Here is a 25,097-nt window from a genome sequence, read left to right on the forward strand (position 1 = left end):
ATTTTTTGACGTATTCGCTAGCGAGCACACCTAACGTAAACTCATGGTAAGCACACTGATGTCAACAGCTACTTACTACAAATTGATTTGTTAATTACAAACCGCATGAAACCTCTAAAAATAGCGTCATCTTTCCAAGTGGATCTTTGAATTGGGCGCCAAAAAAACAAAGATATTTTTAAATTGGACTGATTGGGTCACGCAATGGATAACGACTAGACGAGACCGGCGCGAGCGTCCGCGATTAACTAGAGATTCGATACAGCTGGGTCCTTATTTTTATGGCTTTTGTTTTCACCAAAAAGATAATAAAGTTTTTGTTTTTTTGGAACATGGCTTTTCATTTGTGAACAGAAACGATGCTTAGATTAAAATTTATATTGAGCTAAAGGGGAACATTCATGGATTATTTTTGGAGTACTCGTTGGCACTTTGGAAGTCATAAGCAGCTTTATTAAATATTAACTAGCGGCCGCCCGCGACTTCGTGCGCGTGAATCCCATTTTACCCCCTTAGGGGTGGAGTTTCGTAACATCTTAGCGGATGCCTAAGTCATAACAACTACCTGCATGCCAAATTTCAGCCCGATCCGTCCAGTGAATTGGGCTTTGCGTTGATAGATCACTAGGTCAATCAGTCAGTCAGTCACCTTTAAGTTATACTAGCGACCGCCCGCGACTGCGTACGCGTGGACCTCGTTTTACCCCCGTAAGATTATATCATGGTGATAGATGGCATTTGACCGCATGAATATTTACGAACGTCAAAAACAGTAGTTTGTCCCATAGAGCAAAGAGATTTTAACCAATGACGATAGATGGCGCTATTTAGACACGTCTTATTTATTTATTGAAATTTATTTGTCACATATCGTCATAAATTATAGCCTATATGTTAATCTGGGTTATAAACAATAATATTGTAAAGTATCAACAAAATCCATTCAGTAGTTTTTGCGTGAAAGAGTAACAAACATCCAGACATCCAGAAATCATGACATCCAGACATCCAAACTTTCGCCTTTATAGTATTAGTAGGATATTAGTAGGATAGAATATATTTAGATAAAGAAGAACGGTCATCTGTGACCCAGGCCCGACAGAAACGAGACATACCTCAGTTTTTTTGTCATGTCTTAATTAGTTAAATTATATATTTTTTATATTTGAAATCTATGTATAACACCAAAATATTACCCTTTGTTTTTGTTCAGGCCAGTTCAGGCGTTATAGAAAAACTAATACAAAATGCCTATTTATCACCAAAATTAGTAAATGTATGTACCTAAATGTCTATTACAGCTGCTATGGAATGTATCTAGGTGACCTGGAGATACAGCCGGATTATACAGGGTGGAAACGAGAAGTTACAAAATCCAAAAATTCAATGTTACCAGCTTCCATAATCTGTAACCTATTATTGGTACCATTTGAAAGAGCTCGTGAAGCACTTTCAGAATCAGTAACTAGTTTTTCGATATCTTGTATAGTTTAGAAATAATCGAGTGAGATCACTTATCGTTTCCACCCTGTATAATCCGGCTGTATCTCCAGGTCACTTAGATACATTCCATATCAGCTGTAATAGACATTTAGGTACATACATTTACCAATTTTGGTGATAAATAGGCATTTTGTATTAGTTTTTGTATAACGCCTGAACTGGCCTGAACAAAAACAAAGGGTAATATTTTGGTGTTATACATAGATTTCGAATATAAAAAATATATAATTTAACTAATTAAGACATGACAAAAAAATTGAGGTATGTCTCGTTTCTGTCGGGTCTGGGTTTTTTTTGTATGGGGCGTGAACGGTCACGCCCCATACAAACTCTTCTTTCATAAAATAAATAAAAAATAATTTTTTTTTGCTATTAACATGCTTGCTTAACTAAATTTTCCCTAGGCAATTCCCACCGCTACATACGAGTATACTCGTACACCACGTTGTCACTAATTTGCCGCGGTCAAAACGTTGTGAAACAAGTGAACCGAGCAAAGCCACCGATGTTTGGGCAACGTGCACATCAGCACGCCCCGCTATTTCATTACCGTTCGGCTTCCCGATCACACAGTCGGGGTCCGAAATATGCCACCAGCTAGACGCGGAAAATATTAATATAGATTAATATTTACTAAAGTACGGCCAACGAGAAGCGACACGAAATGTAAACAAACCCAATGTCATGGTCATTTGGAATAGCAGGGGTTTTACTTTGACATATTTTGGCGGGAGAACGAGACATTACGACAAATACCTTGTGTGGGAAGAGACAGAATAGATTGTCAGTTCGACAGTCGAATCGACCTTTTGTATCGCTGCTAGTTGGCCTTACTATAGGATGTTGGTACATAGTACGTAAGTGCGCACTACTGACGGCCGATGGGGCAGCAAAGTAGGTACTGGAGTGGAGGCCACGTACCGGAAAGCGTAGCGTAGGACGCCAACACACAAGGTGGACCGACGACCTCATAAAGGTAGCAGGAAAGCGCTGGATGCAGGCCGCCACCAACCGGCCATTGTAGAAATCATTGGGGGAGGCCTATGTTCAGAAGTGGACGTCCTATGGCTGAAATGATGATTATGATGAGTGGGTGGTAAACACCGCTCCCTTGATTACCTGGTCTCATTAAAGCGGCGGGATTCGAACCCGCGTTCCTCGGTTCAAAAGTCGGTCACACCTTCACAGTTCAGCTATCGTAGCTTCTATAGTTCAACATGTACAGGACTGTTTTAATTCAAATGTAGTTGACTATACCGCATATCGATCTCTATTGACATAATCCACTTAATGGATTAATAGAGATCCTGCCTATACATTCAACGCAATGCTAATGACGTAACAGCTTTCGAAAAGCCTCCAAAAGAGCTTCGTTCGCTTTTTCACTACACAGCCACTTATTTTATACCGACTTCATCTTCAGTTTTTGAAACAAATTGAAATTCTGGGCGACTATGACTCGTGCAACCGAGTTGAAACGTCAAGGGTAAATCCTTTTTACCTTCAAAAAAGTGTTTTGTTGCCAAATCTCTTGATAGTGATAATTTATAGTGAAAAATAAAACATTAAAGTTTTAAATATTAAATTGAAATTCAGTTTTAAACATACTATATGACAATTCAATGTCGTATTTGGTAGTCAGTAATCAATATTTACAAAACACACAATCTCTTCCATGAGCTATATGATTATTGGTTTATTAAACTAGATTAGTAGTTGCTTTGAAGTCAACTAATGGTTTGTAAATTGAATTGGCGAGCCAGCCATATTGGATGATGGCTTAATTATGCCCTTTATTTCTTTGGAGAATATACGTTTTAACGATTAAAGTTAGGTTACTCAATTATTATTCGGTTACAACTTCCCAATTATGAAAATATTAGACGAAGGACGACAGCAAAATGATCAAATTGTTGATACTACACAAAAAATAACATTGCTCATTTAGCCACGGGCGCGACTCAAGCCAAGTTCCACTTTTATTTCTTGAAGATATTTTATTCTGAATACTTTTTACGTAATTACCATTTAACTATAGGTACTTATAACAACTGAATCTTATACCAATTGGACTGAAACAGGTCCCAAAACACTAAATTGCTCGACTAACAATATCAAGGTTGGCACCGCTACGAATTCGAAATTGTTTCCTCACCGATATGATCTACATATTTTGCACGAGAATCGCCTTCAGTGCTGTTATTAGGTTATTAGAAAGAGATTTCCGATAAAATCTCTGAAAGGCCAAACCTACTTATTCTATGGCTATTTCTGAAATTGTTCTTGGTTATTATGATCTTACCTAATAGAGCGATCATGAAAAAAGATATTTCCAAAAAACAGATTTATTTATAGATTTTATTTAATACACAAATGTATACGCATTTAAAAAAATATTGAATTAGCAGGTAATAAGTAAAACATCCACAAACTCGTCTAACTCCTTACTAATAAAAGTTTTCACTCGTTGAAGAACACTTGTTTAAAGTGACTGGTATGGAAATGTTGCTTTAAACTACTGTTCAACGAGTGTGTAACTTTTTATTAAATTTCTATTTTTTTTCGAAGCGTGAAGCCTTAGCATCACTGTCCACAGCGTACTAGACGCGTTTCGTCATTGTACGCTTGCAGCTTAAATGCAAATAAAATTTTATTTCATTCTTAAAAAGACGCAACAAAACCTAGTATCAAATTTGTGACAGCCCTGTATAAAAGCAATATTACTGCTGTCTACTGGGACTACTCCAGCGGCTAAACGTTATTGTCTCAGATTAGAGACGACTCTCAAAGGCTGCTGATATTACTGCCAGCCTCCCATAATTTAAAAACTTCAGTGTTCCAGTCCAAAATTAAAGTTAACAATAAGTACCGTTTTTTGATGTAGATTTATTATGTAATTAGTTATACGGAACCCTATTTTACGACATAATAGATAGTTAATAAGCCAGTTGTTGCTTAATGAGGGATAACTGATCTAAATCACCGTTATTACTGGCGATAATCTACGCTTTATGGACACAGTGACATTTGCTTCTACTAATAAATTAAATTGAACAGTCGCCAACTGTGTCATTGGTATGCGGTTTGAATAGGGGATGAAAGTTTGTGTAATACACAATTTCTTTAGTATTATAACTACATAAATATGGCAGGATAATGTTTATGGTAAAAAAAATACTTAAAAGTATTAAAAACGCCGTAGCGGATACATTACTTCTTTCTATACTACGATCGTAGCTCGTAGTCGCGCTACGCTGTAGTTCACTCTGGAAACGTAGAGTGCTACAAATGTGCTACGACTACGAGTACGAGTCAAACGTAGTTACATTACAGCTCGCCTTAGAAATATAATACTTATAATAATAATTATCCTGCTTTCGCCTCCGAGATTTAATTTACCATGTAGTACCCCTGTACGACNTTGCAGTGGTGGGAACGAGAGGTGGGAATAGTCCCGTTTGGTCAGGAAAGCGCCTAATAGGAATAAGGCTCATTAAAGCGGCATGATGATGAACCCGCGTTCCTCGGTTCATAAGTCGGTCACACCTTCACAGTTCAGCTATCGTAGCTTCTATAGTTCAACATGTACAGGACTGTTTTAATTAAAATGTAGTTGACTATACCGCATACCGATCTCTATTGACATAATCCACTTAATTAATGGATTAGAGATCCTGCCTGTACATTCAACGCAATGCTAACAATTTTTCAAGTAACAGCTTTCGAAAAGCCTCCAAAAGAGCTTCGTTCGTTTTTTCACTTCACAGCCACTTATTTTAAACCGACTTCATCTTTAGTTTTTGAAACCAATTGAAATTCTGGGCGACTAACTATGACTCGTGCAACCGAGTTGAAACGTCGAGGGTAAATCCTTTTTACCTTTAATAAAGTGTTTTGTTGCCAAATCTCTTGATAGTCATAATTTATAGTGAAAAATAAAACATGAAAGTTTAAAATATTAAATTGAAATTCAGTATTAAACATATTAAATAACAATTCAATGTCGTATTTGGTCAGTAACCAATATTTACAAAACACACAATCTCTTCCATGAGCTATATGATTAATTATTGGTTTATTAAACTAGATTAGTAGTTGCTTTGAAATCAATTAATGGTTTGTAAATTGAATTGGCGAGCCAGCCATATTGGATGATGGCTTAATTATTATGCCCTTTATTTCTTTGGGGAATATACGTTTTAACGATTAAAGTTAGGTTGCTCAATTATTATTCGGTTTCAACTTCCCAATTATGAAAATATTAGACGAAGGACGACATCAAAATGTAGAAATTATTGATAATAACATTGCTTATTTTTATTGATATGCTTTCATTTCTAGAGGATATTTTATTCTGAATACTTTTTACGTAATTAATTACTATTTAACTATACTTATAACAACTGAATCTTATACTCAAACAGGTCCCAGCACACTGAATTGCTCAACTAATAATATCAAGGTTGGCACCGCTACGAATTCGAAATTGTTTCCTCACCGATATGATCTACATATTTTGCACGAGAATAGCCCTTCCACTGAAGTAATGAAGGAAATCTCTTTCTAATAACACAATAACAGCACTGTGTTATTAGGTTATTAGAAAGAGTTTTCCGATAAAATCTCTGAAAGGCGCAAACCTACTTATTCTATGGCTATTTCTGAAATTATTCTTGGATATTATAATCCCACCTAATACATAGAGCGATCATGAAAAAAGATATTTCCAAAAAACAGATTTATTTAAATATTTTATTTAATACACATGTATACGCATTTAAAAAAAAATATTGAATTAGCACGTAATAAGTAAAACATCCACAAACTCGTCTAACTCCTTACTAATAAAAGTTTTCACTCGTTGAAGAACACTTGTTTAAAGTGACTGGTATGGAAATGTTGCTTTAAACTACTGTTCAACGAGTGTGTAACTTTTTATTAAATCATTTTTTTGTTTTCGAAGCATGAAGCCTTAGCATCACTGTCCACGGTTATGACAGAAGCGTAGCGTACTAGACTATTCGCATTGTACGCTTGCAGCTTATATGCAAAGAAAATTTTTTTATTCGTAAAAAGACGTAACGTAGACAGCACTTAGCGAAGCCGCAACAAAACCAGGCCTGTTTATCTCCGCGAGTTTGCATCGAAAACAAAACACGCGCGACTACCCCTCCTGAGATACCTAATCGACAGGACAATCACGAGCGAGTATTGACGCACGCACGTATTCTTCACCCATTTGCATTGTAAAGACAATAAACTATATGTAAAAACGGTGGTGTAATTAATACTGTGCAGTATTTTTTAACTGCCTGAATAATAATAGAAACACAAAATATAATTCAAGCTTATTCAAGTATTTCCTCCGCCATTTTCCGCAGTTTGGCACCTTACGTCACACATCATTTTACCGAAGTACCGATCACTGACATTTGTCAACAAAATGGTGTTCAACTCTTGAGACAAGCTAATTTACACCATATTGTTAACGACATTGAGCATACATTTTTTTAAATACCTTCGCGAAGAAGATCTTCTGTACGTAGTAATTCTGTGACAAAACCTAGTATCAAATCTGTGACAGCCCTGTATAAAAGCAATATTACTGCTGTCTACTGGGACTACTCCAGCGGCTAAACGTTATTGTCTCAGATTAGAGACGACTCTCAAAGGCTGCTGATATTACTGCCAGCCTCCCATAATTTAAAAACTTCAGTGTTCCAGTTCAAAATTAAAGTTAACAATAAGTAGCGTTTTTTGATGTAGATTTATTATGTAATTAGTTATACGGAACCCTATTTTACGACATAATAGATGGTCAATAAGCCAGTTGTTGCTTAATGAGGGATAACTGATCTGAATCACCGTTATTATTGGCAATAATCTACGCTTTATGGACACAGTAACATTTGCTTCTACTAATAAATTAAATTGAACAGTCGCCAACTGTGTCATTGGTATGCGGTTTGAATAGGGGATGAAAGTTTGTGTAATACACAATTTCTTTAGTATTATAACTACATAAATATAGCAGGATAATGTTTATGGTAAAAAAAATACTTAAAAGTATTAAAAACGCCGTAGCGGATACTTGACTTTTTTCTATACTACGATCGTAGCTCGTAGTCGCGCTACGCTGTAGCTCACTCTGGAAACGTAGCGAATTGATCTACAAATGTGCTACGACTACGAGTACGAGTCAAACGTAGTTACATTACAGCTCGCCTTAGAAATAGAATACTTACTACTATTTTCCTGACTCTATGATAAATAATAATAATAAATATTATTATACTAACCTTCTTAAAAAAAGCTATTTTATTTCCACGAGATGCGATTGGGATTTCAGGACACAGGAAACAAAATGCTTTCACGAAAAAAGTAGTAATACATCATACAATCAAGAATTAAAGCAACATAAAATCTTACGTTGTCGTACAACAACTCAGCCAGTCACAGCTTCTCAAATCTTAACTTCGAATCCTGATGTTCTTCTGATTAATTTCGTTGCGGGTCCAATGACAGTTTAACTTTCCCCCGAGACAAACTTGACCTTCACTGGTTGCGTTTTCTTATTAAGCTGTAGATCCTGGCTACACAGGAGTTGCAGTGGTGGGAACAAGAGATGGGAATAGTCCCGTAAGTTTCTGGTTGTCATTTAAATAAACATTTCCTAATTCCTCGATTTGTCGGCAGGTGTCGCCCATGCCACCATGTTGGACGAGCTGGGTCCGACGGCGGCGTCCAACCTCTCCACCGCGAACAACGAACACCACTACTACGTCACGTTCTACGATGAGGTCGCCGATAGGTACCTCAATAACAGCCAGAATAGCACGCAGGTAAGAAATAAGTGGGCAGGCCCCCACTAGGTATTTTTATTTTAAAAAGATTATTAGCAATTTGTATTTTTTTTTTCGTTTGTTAATCGTATACCTCGAAATCAAAAAATCCTTGTTGCTTTTCACCTATTCGCATTTCACCGTGATAGCGTTTTTTGTTGTAGCGTGTAATATCGGTAGTATATTTTGTTACTAGCATATATTTTTAACATATTTTTACAACAGTAGCAAATTTTGATAAAGCATTATGTATTATCAATAGCCTATATTAAGCCGCATATATTTTGAATACATTTTTACAACAGTAGCAAATTTCGATGTAGCATGTTGTCAATAGCCTATTTAGTTAGCAGCAAGTATTTTTAGATATGTAATAACGCATTACAAACAAATATCTATCAAGGTGAAAAGCGACTACAGTGAAGACGGGCAGGAAAATAAATCTACCTAGTTACTATGAATTTTTTAGACAATTGTAATTAGCGATCAAAAATTATACTATAAGAAAATCTACTCAGAAATTTTGATATCGCGGCGAAATGAGAATAGGTGAAAAGCTACAAGGTTTTTTTTGATTTCGAGGTAAGTATACGACTAACAAACTTTTTTTTTATCCACAACGAGGAAGCTCTTGGCCTGTGTCTCTCCTGATGGTAAGTGATGATCAGGCCGAAGGTGGAAGCGAGCTTCACCCGGAATCCTCAACCACGGAGGAACTGGCTATCTTACCTCTAACTGCCGGAACACAACAATGCTGTTAACATTGTTGTTATGGCGACGATATGACGTTATGTATTGCCCAAATTACTAATAATAGTCCCATTAGACTTTCGTGTTAAGTTATATAAGCTTGTGTTACGAGTGGGCTCACCACAATAGTCAAGCGGCGGTGGGATTCGAACCCGCGTTCCTCGGATCTCGAGTCGGCCACTCCGACCCCTTCACCGTTCAGCTATCGTGGATATAAGGTGGCCCGACGATCTGGTGAGGGTCACGGGATGTGGACCGGTCGTTGTGAAATTCCTTGTGGGGAGGCCTTTGTCCAGCAGTGGACGTCATTTGGNTCTTGGGGGGAGGCCTTTGTCCAGCAGTGGACGTCATTTGGCTGACACGAACGAAGAAATAACTGCTCAGGAATTTGGATTTTCAAATCGATCAAGCTGTCCAGTAGGTACAGACGTCAAACTATGCATTTTTGTTGCACATTTTTCGAGACGTGGTCTCCAATGGAGAACTGGATTACGGAGAAAAGTTAGCATGTAGTTATTTTAAGTGAAATGGGTCAAGCCATTAAGATACCTCCTTTTTTCTCATTTTTCATCATTTCAACCAAGGACGTCCACTGCTGAACATATATCACACCTATTGNCCTTGTGGGGAGGCCTTTGTCCAGCAGTGGACGTCATTTGGCAGACATGAACAAAGAAATAACTGTTCAGGAATTTGAATTTTTAAATCGATCAAATCCAGTAGGTACAGACGTCAAACTATGCATTTTTGTTGCACCTATTAGCTTGATCTGTACGAGGGTCTGATTCACGAGATCCGCACCGAGCCGCCTGCGACGGGTTTCAATTGATAGATTCGGTACTACAATTCAAAACAATTGAGCCGCACGCTACTTGATGATAATACATTAGATACATTTTTCGAGACGTGGTCTCCAATGGAGAACTGGTTTACATTATGTAAAGGATGACGGAGTAAAGTTAGCATATTGTAGTTATTTTAAGTTAAATGGGTCATGCCATTAAGGTACCTCCTTTTTTTTTTTTTTTTTTCATCATTTCAACCAAGGACGTCCACTGCTGAACATAGATCATACCTATTGNACCTATTGCTCTTGCTAATTTTGTTTATCTTAAAATGTTACGTCCATTATGTAACCAGAAGAAGTAGGTAGGTACTACCTATATTAATAGACTGAGGTTTAAATTTATCCGATCCAAATTCGTCTGCGGCTATGAAATAGGCTCGAAGTTGGCCACTCGACGTGGAATTAATCATTATAATTAATGATAATGAGACTTATGGCTGATTTATGGGTACAGGATTCTTCCCTTAGTGACAAATAGCGGCCCGCCCGAGATTGAAAATATCTAGACCGGCAAATCTACTTACCTAAAATGAAATGTTTGCGGACTAGCAAACTATTTGTATTTAAATTGCTTACGGTTCATTGATGTATCCGTTTGGAATTGCTTTGAAATCACGTTCATAAAATAGATTTACTTACTATTTAATTTAAATCCGGCCGCAAATAGACCAACCCCCAACCGTTAAACCCGCAAAAGTAGTGGAAATACTCATAGTACCTATATTTGGATATTGCAGTTATATTACCAGATTCACGTTAAGGATTTATAGGTTGGTCTTCTTTTTCTTTCAAAATCAAAAAATATTTGTTCAGTTTAGACCACAAGTGGCACTTATGAACGTCAATAGAAAATAATAAAAAAAAGAAAAAGCCCTTATGGGGCACTTTACATGTCTCCTTATCTTTTGGGCCCTACCAGCCACACTCTTCGCAGAATGGTCATGGTGGTCACATCTGGTTTTGAAAGAAAGAAAGAAGAAATGTTTATTCAGTATCATCGACAATATGGTGGCAAGCTTCACAATCCGTCGCCATTCCTCTCGCACTGCAGCCTTTGTTGTACACTCGTGGAGTGGACCATTGAGTGTGGTTTTGACCTGATCGGTCCAGCTCATGGGCGACCTGTCGCTTGCTCTTGTGCCTTCCACCTTCCCCTGCACGACTAGTCGTTCAATAGAAGTGTTGCCTCCACGTGTGCTTTGGCCAAAGAAAGCGAGAATACGACTTTGGACGATGGAAGAAAGACGCTATTTGATGGTTGGTTGATCATACTGATTGAATGAGTTTCTTCCGCACCAGCCCATATGTTGTCCCGAAGAGGTGGTAGGGCAAGCTATATTTGGGACGTGTATAAGTGCCCTAGAAAGGGCCTATGCACTGAATAAAGTATTTGAATTTTAATTTTAATTTGAACACCTCGTGATAACTTGCTCATACGCCGCTAATGCTGAGCGGGCACCTTTTTGGCACAAAAATATGTCCCTTTGTTCTGTTTTTTATTTTTTTCCTTTTTTGTGTCAAATAAAGTTTTTCTTATCTTATCTTATCTTATCATACAACCTATTATACCACCACTTTTACATGTTGTATTTTGATGAATTATTTTTAAAACTAGTTTTCGTTCTAGGGCTACCAATCCTTCATCCTGCCATGGTGGAGGCAGGTGTTGTGGACGGTGCTCTTCGCCGGCATGGTGGTGGTGGCCACCGTGGGAAACCTCGTCGTCATTTGGATAGTGCTGGCCAATAAACGGATGAGGAGTGTCACCAATTATTTCTTGGGTATCTATACTTCTATACTAATATTATAAAGGTGCCTTTCCTTAACAGTTTGTTTGTTGATAGGAACGTAGTAATTTTTAATGTAGAACAAAGCAGGTTTTTGACTGCAATCGCACCTGATGTTAATTGAGATGCACTAGACTGCATATCTGCCCTGAAAGTGCTTTTTCACTCTAGCCTTGAAAATATATAAAAATGCTTGCAAAAACGAGAATTTCCTAAAACGATTTTCACGCGTACGAAGTCACGAGCCCAGCTAGTGTTTGTTACAAAATCGACTTTGGAAGTACCTTGATGCTAAGCTAAAACACAATCTATCCTTGATGGACATATTTACATATTCATTTTTTGCTCACTTTCGTATTCATACGTGCGCTGTCAATCGGCAATGTTAACGACGATAGGTACATGAATTATTACCTCTATTTTCGACCCTTATCACAGTTACAAATGTACTATCTAACGAAATAATAAAACATGGAATGTTGTCATCAATAATAACAAAAACCTAAAACACCCTTTACGTAGAAAACAGAACCATACCACGTGTACGGTCCTACAGTTTTCTCATCTGGAAAATTATGTCATTTGTCTCCTAGAGTAGGCATTTTATGCCTTTGTTCTTACCCCCAGATAACAAGGCTATTACTAGCAAAATAAACGGAATTCCGCCTGAATCCTAACTATAATGTAATGTTTTATACAGTAGTGATGTTAAAACAATTTTCTACGCAGCGAGCTGCGTGAGTTTTCCTTTTACATTCACTAAAACCAAGGTTCTAACTCCAAAGTAATATTTAACTTTGGTGCTCTGTTTTATCCAGTTTTATCTCGGCAATACATCTAATCTGTCAATAAAGACAAAAACAAAGGGTGCAATGAAGAAAAAACTTGCCCACCGCTGTCATTGAAAGCATCTGAGACTCGGGAAACGATATTATTCTAGGGCTGCCAACATTTTCTTAATAAAAACAAAGAAACAAGATGCTTTCTGATTTTAATATAAACTTAATTGGATTGAAATTGAGCTTTCCCAAACAAATATTTCGACAACCCAGGACAAACAACGAAAAACGAGGAGAGACGACACCAAATTATGGGAAATGGCTAGGCAAAGATGAAGAAGAGATTGAAATTATAAGTTTGTTTAATAAAATCCACAATGAGTAAGCATAAGACAAAAATAATTTCTCGAAACAGTTGCTATGCAAAAAGGTACTAAACAATTTTAGTGTTCTGGGAAGTAATAAAATAACACTAGACTTATTTATCTATTTTCCTCGTAGCTAAGGGTACCTAATAAAGGAATCCAAACATATTGTTCCAACATTATTAATTAACTAAGTTAGATGGCTGCTAGTAAAATGTGATGACCAGGGTTATCAGGCCACACGAAAAGAAAGAACCACCATTGCTTATTTTATTGCCAAATTTATGTTACTCGAGCGCCAGATCCCGTAGTGATTTGATCACCTTGACCACAGTTTGTCCCAATTTTGATTCCTGGTTGAATAAATTTATATTATTAAATTATTTTCTAAATTAAACCCAATATTTTTTAATAATCCACTCTCTGATAGCTACCGTTACACTTGTGTTATTCCATTTGTAACGATGTGTATTTTGGTCTATTTTTAAATATTTTAATGCACAGCACTAATTTTTAGTACTTTTTTTAGTTAAATTGCCCTCTGGCAACCCTACATTCGAAGGCAAGGTTAACCTTATTCCTTTTTCAGTGAACCTGTCGGTGGCAGACGCGATGGTGTCGACCTTGAACGTGACCTTCAACTTCACCTACATGCTCAACTCCGACTGGCCCTTCGGCCACTTCTACTGCAAGTTCTGCCAGTTCATAGCGGTGCTCAGCATATCGGCTTCGGTGTTCACACTCATGGCTATTAGTATAGACAGGTTAGTTCGAAATTAAATAGGTAAGGCATCATAATAATTTAAAGTTCGTAGAACAGAAAACGTAGTGTAGGCAGGCCTCCTAATCGGTGGACCGACGATCTGAGGGTCACGGGATGCGGACAGTAGGAGACCGGTCGTTGTGGAAAACTTTGGGGGCGGCTTTTCTCCAGTAATAGTGGAGACGATGACTCGTACTAATTATTTTTTAATTAAGGCTAAGAATAAAAATAATTACATTAAGGCTGGGTTGCACCATCTTACTTTAACTATAACCAACGTCGAAAATCTGCCAAACTCCATACAAAAAANAAAAAAAACACCGATTATTGTTATATTGAACGGTTATAGTAAGTTGGTGAAACTCAGCCTTAGGCTAAGTACCATTTAGTGCCATTTGTAAACTCACCTTTCGCTTGTTAGTGGCTAAAATAGTGGCACCAGCTGGCGAGCACTGAAATGGTATCACAAAGTTGATGACATTGTCCTAAGCGTTCACTCACCATTAGCATCAAATACGGAATTTTTTGTTATACAAAAAATATTCATGAAATTTTGCAGTAACTCCCAAGCTACTTGGGCAAAGAGAACAAAAGATCGAATGTATACAGAGCGCATGTTGTTCAGATTTTGATAGACCTGTGGTTATCACTGTATTTATTATTAAAAAATACATTCTTTAAAGGCACTGATTTTCTGCAAATCTTCTAACTAAATCATTCGCCATTTGTTATGAATAATTGATGGTGAGTGAAATGAAAAGGTTTAATCTTAACTGATAACATCATAAATCACAAACCGTTTCGGCCGGAGATTCTGGGACTTCAATAAAGTTAGTTTTTAACGGAAAATCCTCTTTTCACGCTCCGTCCAAAAATAAATTCGACCTTTTACTCCTTTAGAGATTTTAATCTCATTATTATCTGGTTAAATAAAGAGGTTCTTATTCATTAACCCGCCCATAGTTACGAGTATAAATAAAGTACCTAGATTTCCTCTTTTAGAAATATCATACTAGCTTTTGCCGGTGGCTTTGCCCGCTTACGTTTATATTTATACATACTTATTAAGCCAACCAAGTATTTGAAATAGAGATTCCAGTGATCACTCTCATCCAATAAACAAAATGCCAAATATTTCCTCATTCTTAACGGTTTTTTCAATTATCGACAGGTACGTGGCCATAATGAGCCCACTAAGACCACGGTTGGGCAAGCGGGCCACTCTTGGGATTGCTGCCGCCATCTGGGCAGGCTCGTCTGTGATCAGCAGTCCGAACCTAATCTACTTCACCACAGACACGGACGTGTTACCCGACGGCAGTGCGAGGTATGTAGCGTGTAGCGTTAATGTTATTGTTATGTGGTCGTTATAGGGATGTTATGGATATGTAGTTTCGGTTATGGATACGGTTACGGATATAGGAATAATATTATACCGGTTTCGGTTACGGTTACGGATATCTGTACTTTAGAATTTATACAATTTGCAATAATTGTCCAACACGGTTCATTCATGGCCGGACACTTCATATCGAATAAAAAGTAGTAATAAAAAAGTAAAAATTGATATTAGATGGCATTATAAAAGTAAATCAGGCTGTTATGCTTACATATAATGCTATACAAAAAACAATTTAAACTGCCTACATCCGAAACTTTTGAACCGGTTTCGGTTACGGTTTCGGATATTTTTTTATTTTGGATATCCGAAAGTTTCGGTTACGGTTACGGATATCCATAACATTACTGGTCGTTACGCTACTCTTGTGTGTATCTTAGGATAATATACTTACGAGCAAAATTATGGAATTACCCTCTTGAGTTTTGTTTCCAACGATCTGAAGAACTCAATGACTATCTAAGCATCTATGGTATCAAGTTAAAGTTTGTAATGTAACCTTTAAACTGGTACCATTTATAATTTAATCTTCATAGTCGTTTAGCTACAAAGACTACTCAAAACGAATGGGATGATTCCATACTTTTGCTCGCGAGTGTAGTTGTAGAGTCTATTTTTTATCGGCAAGCTATCCACAATTTGGTATCATAAACAGTTATCAAAGTCAAAGTCAAAATTTCTTTATTTATTTTTATTTGTTTTGACTATTAAATAGTAAATATCAGATGAGTATCTTCAGTTTTATTAAAAGGTAGGCCTTTGAAATCTCCTAAGCAACCAAATTATGAAACACGAAAATGAGCACTTAATTGGGTACTTACTTGAAAATTAATATTAAACGTGCCTGTTGCCTGTGTAGACCTACTATCTGTTTTAGGTAGTCCTTCTAACATTTACCCTTTAAAAGCTGTAATGTAAAATAATTTATTTTTCACTTTTTGGTAACTATTACAAAATAATTGTAATAATGTGTAAGCAGATGAACGTATTTCATGTTTTTCCATACTCTTGGCTGACATTACTATCCTCGGCCTAAGTAGAGGTATTTGCATGGGACGTTTCAGAGCTAATAGAGCTTGACGGTGTGTTTGCGTCACAACACAAGCATGCACGCACATTCAGACTACAGTAGGTCTAATTCACACACTTATACAGGGTGTCCCAAAATTAGCATGTCACACTGACTTAGCTGGGCCTAAGACGCATCGGAAAAGTTTATGAAGTAATTTCTTTAAAATAACTAATATCAGTCATATTTTAAACTAAAATTATTAATAATTACGAACTAAAAATTGGTCATAATAATTATGAGATCACTCACAACTTGTGAAACTTTTCTATGGACAAGCCTAATGTAGGCTTGCTCGATACAATTTAGACCCACCTACCTCACTGTAGCGTGGTAATTTTGGGACATTCTGCATATAGTTCATTACAAAGCATTAATGAACTTCAAGAAAAATTAAAATTTTTGATTACAAAAACTTTTTATGCAGTAAGTCACCAGCAGAATCAAAATACGCAACATAATTGACATCGTTGCCTCGTCAGCTGAATACTTAATTCTAACTTTTAATTGGGTTTAAATTCGGCAACATCTTTTAATTTAGACGCAATTTTCTTTGAAAAGCCGCTAAAAAGTTAGAAGGTCTTAAGAGAAGCAGACGTGTTCCAGCTATCATAATAACCACTAAAGATAGTTAGTTATTGGTTTGTTTTGGATATAATTATCTAAGTTCTTAACTGGATTAGCTTTATTTATACAGCTGGAGGTCAGCGTACCTTCAAACGTAGTTCCTAACAACCACAGGTGAAGAAGTAAACTTAACTAAGCTTAATTACAAAGCAAAGTGCCCTTCAACTCATTAACACTCCGCGTTAGTACCTCTGAGCCCCGAATATCAGAAATAGTTTTACAAGTAAGTTACTTCGTTACAACCAAGATGACATACTTGAGACAAACTAAGCCAAACACTCGAGAAACTAGTGTAATTTTGTTCACGAGTTCACACTTAGAATAACATTCCGTAATAAGTGCTATAAGTCATAATAATAATCATAATTGTCGATGCCCGAAGTCATAATATTCATCGTAGTTTTTTTCATGTTGATACTAGCTATAGCCTGACCAGGAACATAAAAACCCTCGCCNTGTTCATAGGTCGTAACGGAACACCCAGGTAAGGTATTATGCAAGGGTAAATTGATAATTTAGCTTAAATATTTAATGTTTTATGCTATTTGATATGTAATATACCATTTCTTTACACATTGTTAATGAATTATGGTCTTTTAAATAAAATAAAATGATTTTCCGTAGCTTCATAATTTAATGCACACAATTTATGGAACTATTTAAGCAGAAGTTTTGACATCTTCGAACTAGAAGATACCATTTCCGATATACGAGCGAATTTAGAAAATAAATATTATGACGCTTTAATAAGAAACTTAATAAATGTGTACTATATACGAAAAGCCGAATCCAATTTAATTTTATTTAATCATTATCATTGTTTCGAAAAACTACAAATGGCGAACTTAATTCCATAGGGCAGTCTGTCAACCAGTTGACCTTATGATAATGCAGATCGGATAGAATTATTAAGGACAAGCGAAAACCAAACTATAAATTATTCTTAATTCTAAATAGATTAAACATTACGTTATTATTCATACTAGCTAAAAATTATGTCATTTTACTTGATATAAAAGTAGAAAGGTTAGGTAAGTAATATTACAAGTAGGAAGCTTTCATTCCAGTAAAGTACATCCACTTACTTTACTGTAGGAGTAATAATACAGTTTTTAAAAGCCAATTATTATTTTTAATATAAAATATAACTTCGAAAAAAAAGTGCATTCACGGTTCTTAGTAGATTTAGTCTCAACTGACACTATATTTTCCCATGTTGTGCAAATATTTTTCCTACTAGATTAATATTAGCTTTAAATAGACTTCGGACGCAGGTTGGCCGTAGTAAGGACAATCTGGCCAGGTGGGGATTCTTGGATGGCTTGAACATGGAGTGCAGGTGCGGTTTTGTTCCCCAGTCGATGAGGCACCTAATGTCATGCCCTGAGTGCCCAAGCAACTGCACTCAGGAGGATTTGATGAGTGCTACTGACAACGCCACTCTTGTGGCGGAGTTTTGGGCTGACACTGTGTTGGTTTGTTGTCGACACGAAAAGAAGAAGAAGAATATTAGCTGATCCAAATAACTTTAGAAACTATACTTATTTATTATAATTGTTAGTACCTACAGTAAAAGTGGTTTGACCAAGGGCGTTAGTCAAAATTACTAGGAAATCATTAAAAACAATTGATAAGTGTAGCATTTGTGTGATTTGTGCATAGAAAATAACTACACCTCAAGGTACTACAGTAAGGTGACTTTTTTTTCTCATAATACTTTAACAAATCTAGCTTCTTAATTTTTAAAATTTTTGTGAAATCATCAAAAACATCATAAAAACATGATTTGTACGGCGAACAATTGGGAAATAAATTTTCTTGTTACTGGTATCATTCCCGTATTTAATTTTTGAAAGCCAAATTCAAGCAAAATACGCGTCGAATCGTAGTACTTACTTATGAAATGTAACACTGGTCACTTTCTTTAGTTTTTCTGATGTATTTAGACACCCTTTCACAGCACAAACCGTCTTAATTAATTAAAAGTCGTCGGACGTATTTACCAATTTTTCACTTTGACAGTTCATGTGACGTTTACGAGTAAGCCATTCTGGCTTACTAAAATCTGCCTCACCTTTCGTGCACTGACTATCTATCTAGGTTTTATTAATCTAAGGAACAGCCGAACATTTTTTGGATTCGTTCAGTTTCATCTGAATACGGTTTTGTACGTTAGTTATTCTAACTAAACTAACTTTTAGAGCTTAATTTTTTTTAGATCTAAATGAAATATGCGAAAGCCAAGGAAAAAAAGTGTATTTATTAGTTTATAGCCTGACCAGGAACATAAAAACCCTGGCATAGAGGCGCGTCAATTGCATTTGATAGTGCAACACTGAGTACAGTCGTACTTGTGTTAAATTAATAGGCTAACTTTATGTATCAGGATTCAGGATTACGGGCTAATTTGATATTTTCATAAATTAATGAAAAAATATTACTATAGGTAACCTGATTTAAATAAATTAAATGAAACCATCAATCGAGCTAGTAGAATTTATTTTATTNAACATTATACGCCCAAAAAATTGTGTTTACTTGTTCTTTACTACCATGGTAACTGTACGAAAAAATCAAATGGTATTTACGTCCCAATTTTCACGATGATTTCTGTTTAGCTTATCAAAAATGATGGGTCGTAAAGGCACTTTTTTTGAGAATTTCGACAAACTAAATATACAGATCGATAGAGAATTAAATTCTGAGTAAAACTGTATAAATAACTCATTTTCGGTATTTTGTCCTTTACGACCTTTGAGCCCAGAGGTATCGATATAATGCTATACAAAAAACAGTTGAAACTGCATACATCCGAAACTTTTGAATCGGTTACGGTTACGGTTTCGGATATTTTTTTATTCCGGATCTCCGAAAGTTTCGGTTACGGTTACGGATATCCATAACATTTCTGTGTGCTTACCATGAGTTTACGTTACGTGTGCTCGCTAGCGACTGCGTAAAAAAATGACACCTAATTGTATGACATATTGTGCAACGCCCCTAGCGGCTACTTTCAAGAAACAAAATCTCCATAGAGATTTTTGACGTTTTCGCTAGCGAGCACACCTAACGTAAACTCATGGTAGGTACACTGGTCGTTAGGCTACTCTTGTGAGAAATCTTATCTTAGGATAATATACTTACGAGCAAAATTGTGGAATTACCCTCTTGAGTTTTGTTTCCAACGATCTGTGTGCTTACCATGAGTTTACGTTAGGTGAGCTCGCTAGCGAATACGTCAAAAAATTCTATGAAGATTTTATTTCTTGAAAGTAGCCACTAGGGGCGCTGCACAATATGTCATACATTTAAATGTCATTTTTTTACGCAGTCGCTAGCGAGCACACCTAACGTAAACTCATGGTAGGCACACTTAAGAACTCAATGACTATCTATGCATCTATGGTATCAAGTTAAAGTTTGTAATGTATCCTTTAAACTGGTACCATTTATAATTTAATCTTCATAGTCGTTTAGCTACAAAGACTACTCAAAACGAATGGGGAGATTCCATACTTTTGCTCGCGAGTGTAGTTGTAGAGTATTTTTTTTCGGCAAGCTATCCACAATTTGGTATCATAAACATTTATCAAAATCAAAGTCAAAATTTCTTTTTTTTATTATTTTCTATTGACGTTCATAAGTGCCACTTGTGGTCTAAACTGAATAAATATTTTTGATTTTGATTTTTGATTTTGATTTTATTTATTTTTATTTGTATAGACTATTAAATAGTAAATATCAGATGAGTATCTTCAGTTTTATTAAAAGGTAGGCCTTTGAAATCTTCTAAGCAACCTATTATGAAACACGAAAATGAGCACTTAAAAGTCAAAAGTCAAAAGTCAAAATTTCTTTATTGTTTGGACTAATAAATAGTTCTTACAAATCGTCATTTTGCTCTTAAGGAGCCTCTACATGTCTCATAATCTTTTTACCCTACCAGCGCTTCGAGACCAACATTTGGCAAGTGCTGAGAAGAAGCGCCGCAACAAACTCAGTCACCACTGTCTGCCGGTTAATATAAATAAATAGAAATAGTAGTAGTAGGTACATTCGATTAATTGGGTACTTACTTGTAAATTAATATTAAACGTGCCTGTTGCCTGTGTAGACCTACTATCTGTTTTAGATATAGGTAGTCCTTCTAACATTTACCCTTTAAAAGCTGTAATGTAAAATAATTTATTTTTCACTTTTTGGTAACTATTACAAAATAATTGTAATAAAGTGTAAGCAGATGAACGTATTTCATGTTTTTCCATGCTCTTGGCTGACATTACAATCCTCGGCCCAGCTAGAGGTCTTTGCATGGTACGTTTCAGGGCTAATAGAGCTCGACAGTGTGTTTGCATCACAACACATTACACAGCACATTCATGTGACATTCAGATTACAGAAAGTATAATTCACACACTTATACAGGATGTCCCAAAAATTTTATAGCTTTAATAAATTTTATGAAGTAATTTCTTTAAAATAACGAATATCAGTCATATTTTAAACTAAAATTATTAATAATTACGAACTAAAAATTGGTCATAATAATTATGAGATCACACACAACTTGTGAAACTTTTCTATGGACAAGCCTAATGTAGGCTTGCTCGATATAATTTAGACCCACCTACCTCACTGTAACGTGGTAATTTTGGGACATTCTGCATAAAGTTCATTACAAAGCATTAATGAACTTCAAGAAAAATTAAATTTTTTGATTACAAAAACTTTTTATGCAGTAAGTCACCTGCAGAATCAAAATACGCAACATAATTGACAACGTTGCCTCGTCAGCTGAATATTTAATTCTAACTTTTAATTGGGTTTAAATTCGGCAACATCTTTTAATTTAGACGCAATTTTCTTTGAAAAGCCGATCCAAAGTTAGAAGGTCTTAAGAGAAGCAGACGTGTTCCAGCTATCATAATAACCACTAAAGATAGTTAGTTATTGGTTTGTTTTGGATGTAATTATTTAAGTTCTTAGCTGGATTAGCTTTATTTATACAGCTGAAGGTCAGCGTACCTTCAAACGTAGTTCCTAACAACCACAGGTGAACAAGTAAACTTAACTAAGCTTAATTACAAAGCAAAGTGCCCTTCAACTCATTAGCACTCCGCGTTAGTAGGTACCTCTGAGCCCCGAATATCAGAAATAGTTTTACAAGTAAGTTACTTCGTTACAACCAAGATGTCATACTTGAGACAAACTAAGCCAAACACTCGAGAAACTAGTGTAATTTTGTTCACGGGTTCACACTTAGAATAACATTCCGTAATAAGTGCTATAAGTCATAATAATAATCATAATTGTCGATGCCCGAAGTCATAATATTCATCGTAGTTTTTTTCATGTTGATACTAGCTAGCTATAGAGAACGAAAAGTCACTTCGTTTAGGACAATATGAAAGAATAAAAATAAAAAGTCCAATGAAACTTTCAAACTAAATTTTATTACCAGAATTTTTATTAAATACTAAATACAATGTCTGCACGAGTATGGTAAAGTTACTTAAGTTTTTTGGCTCTTAATAGACAAAAAAGCATTTCTAGGCAAGACGAGGTAACAAGAGCCAATAGCTAACTTGTTTTTTACTTTTTTATCCCAAATCAGGTCCACGGTAATACTACAGGTCATAGGATTTGGAATCGCCAGTCATTTGTCCCGAAAAAAAAAAGATCCGATGTATTTTGTTTCAAAAATTGGCTCCCAATCGAAATCGGTATAAACAAAACGCGATCGTGTTCATTCGGATTTCGAACGGTGTGTGCAGTCGGTCGATTGGATCTCCTGCGTATTGCGCCCGAGGGAGCGCGTAAAACTTTTTTTTATTGCATGCCAGGATTTACGCTTATAGCTGGCCCGTGATAAAATTATTATTAAAGCTATAATTTTTTTTTTTTGAAAATTGATTGCATTCCAATTTCGAATTTATTTTTTCTGGATTGTTTTATTAGCGACCTGCCAGCATAAAATGCTTTTGTAGAGAGAATGAACAGCCNTGTTCCTGCCCCCCTAGACAAAACGCACTTTTTGATCGAATCGAAAATCGAATCCGTCAAAACTCCATACAAAAAAGGGGCTTTTCGACCACTTTTCGACCAGTTTGCGATTATAATTTGCACTTTGTCTAGACCCACTGGTCAGGCTATAATAGCGATAATTTGGAACTCATTGAGGAAAACATTCCGCTGTCATATTGACAATGATGATGAAATTTAATATAGTTCCAAAATACTGAACTGTTGTCCTATGCATGACATTGACAGTGGGGCGCCACCGTCAATACCGGATCGCTGGTTCTGATTTTTGCCATGTTGGAAACCATATAGTTGAACGATGGTAGCGCCCCCCTGTCATTGAGTTTGGTGGGACAGTTCAGCGTGGGTCATCTATACAGTAGTATTTGTATTCAAACTCCTTGATCTAAAATAAAAAACTAAGTAAATTATTGTTTCTAATATTATAAAGACGTAAATTCGTACTAAAATATTCCGGGCTCTATCTTCACTACTTTATTGTTGTCTAAATTCATTCAGATTTGGCGTTCTTTTAAAGCAACAGGTTAATCCCGGGGGAAATCTCCGAACGGTCGTCTCAACGCGTGTAAAGTGACTTTATGTTTTGATAGATAAAATGTTTATTTGCACAAAAGGAACACACATTAAATCAAATCAAAAGTATTTATTCAATTTTGACCAGTATTTTTAGTAGAAAGGTAGCCCTTCAAGGGGCATTCTACATGTCTCCTTGTCTTTTGGACCCTACCAGTGCTTCGAGACAAACATAATATGGCAAGTGCTGAGAAGAAACGAAAGTATCAAAAGTAGGATTAAAATTAGTACCCACAACTCCTACAAACAAAGCAGTAAAATACATTGTGATACAATATAATTTCAAATAGGTACTTGCTATGCTATGCTGAGTGGGGTGCCATTGCGATGAGCATCGCTGTTGCGACAGGGTGGCACTGCTCAGTTCACTTTCTCTTTCATTTTATTATGTTTTATGTGTTACCTCTATCTTTTTTTTATTTACCTTTTATGTCCTTGTGTGATGTCCATAGCAATAAACGTTTCTTTCGTTTTTTCTTCCTTTCTCTTTTTCACTTTATACAGCAATGTGTATTGTTTGCAGGCGCGTGTGCTTCGGAGAGTGGCCGGACGGTATCACCACTAGGTCCAACCTCGAATATGTGTAAGTTGTTTTAAACACTGCAGACCCACGATACCCCTGGCGATACCCCTGGTGGTATCGTGGGTCTCGTTAAAGAACTACACTTCAGACCCACGATACCCCTGGCGATACCCCTGGTGGTATCGTGGGTCTCGTTAAAGAACTACACTTCAGACCCACGATACCCCTGGGAGTAAAGTTGGCAAACGAGGACCGGCGCGGGCGCGGCGGGCGGGGAGGGGGGGCACATCGCGCGCACAGTGTTGTGGAATAGGTACCTCTATGAATTCTAAATTGATTTCATTGAACATGCAATAATAAAATTTATATCGTTAAAAATAAAAATAAAATAACAACAATTCATACCTACATACAATGAATAAATTATTTATTAATAGCACTTATAAATTAACACTTTGACTATAATTATTTATTTTTGTCCTGGTACTTTAATCTATGTTATCTGATGTGATAAAAAGGTAATTTCATCTACCACGTTGTGTGACAATGATTTAAATGAGTAGTTTGCTCTTGAGAAAAAAAAGCGATCTTGATTATCAATAATTTATAAAAAAAATTATGTAAATAATTTTTTTTGTAAATTTTAGGCTATATTTTAATTTTATGAAGTCAAAATAAAGTTTTTTTTTAACTTTACAAAACTTCTCCAGTAGAGCAGTTTGTATGGGAAATATAACCAGTCAGTTGAACAGTTGCGCAGTTGAGCAGTCTAGTTGAGCAATGGGGAAAAAAGGAATTTACTACGGTAAATAAAAGGTACCAGGATAACATAACCTTATAGCAGCTATTATTAAATTCTTCTTGGTTGACCCGAGAAATAAATATGTATCACAAAATAGCTCCTTTATGGTTATGTTGCCCTGGTACTTTACCTGATACTAATTATTCATTATACGAGTACGTACGTAGGTATGAATTGTTGTTAATTTATTTTTATTTTTAACGATATAAATTTTATTGCATGTTCAATGAAATCATTTTAGAATTCATAGAGGTATTCCACAACACTGTGCGCGCGATGTGCCCCCCCCTCCCCGCCCGCCGCGCCCGCGCCGGTCCTCGTTTGCCAACTTTACTCCCAGGGGTATCGTGGGTCTGAAGTGTAGTTCTTTAACGAGACCCACGATACCACCAGGGGTATCGCCAGGGGTATCGTGGGTCTGCAGTG

General features: G+C 36.2%; 1 protein-coding gene across 1 annotated transcript in view; it reads left to right on the top strand.

The window, feature by feature from the left end:
- The window catches only part of NGR-A24 (neuropeptide receptor A24), a 135,491-nt gene that overhangs the window by 97,427 nt on the left and 12,967 nt on the right, over positions 1 to 25,097 (top strand). Inside the window, exons 2-6 of the mRNA XM_028301841.1 lie at positions 8,200 to 8,345; positions 11,570 to 11,723; positions 13,463 to 13,637; positions 14,808 to 14,963; positions 23,870 to 23,929. Coding sequence (XP_028157642.1) covers positions 8,217 to 8,345; positions 11,570 to 11,723; positions 13,463 to 13,637; positions 14,808 to 14,963; positions 23,870 to 23,929 — 674 coding nt within the window. The 5' untranslated portion in view covers positions 8,200 to 8,216. The remainder of the gene's footprint in view (positions 1 to 8,199; positions 8,346 to 11,569; positions 11,724 to 13,462; positions 13,638 to 14,807; positions 14,964 to 23,869; positions 23,930 to 25,097) is intronic.

The sequence above is a fragment of the Ostrinia furnacalis genome, unplaced genomic scaffold (genome assembly GCF_004193835.3).
Source record: "Ostrinia furnacalis isolate ACB-3 unplaced genomic scaffold, ASM419383v2 OfSCF1001, whole genome shotgun sequence".
NCBI lineage: Eukaryota > Metazoa > Arthropoda > Insecta > Lepidoptera > Crambidae > Ostrinia > Ostrinia furnacalis.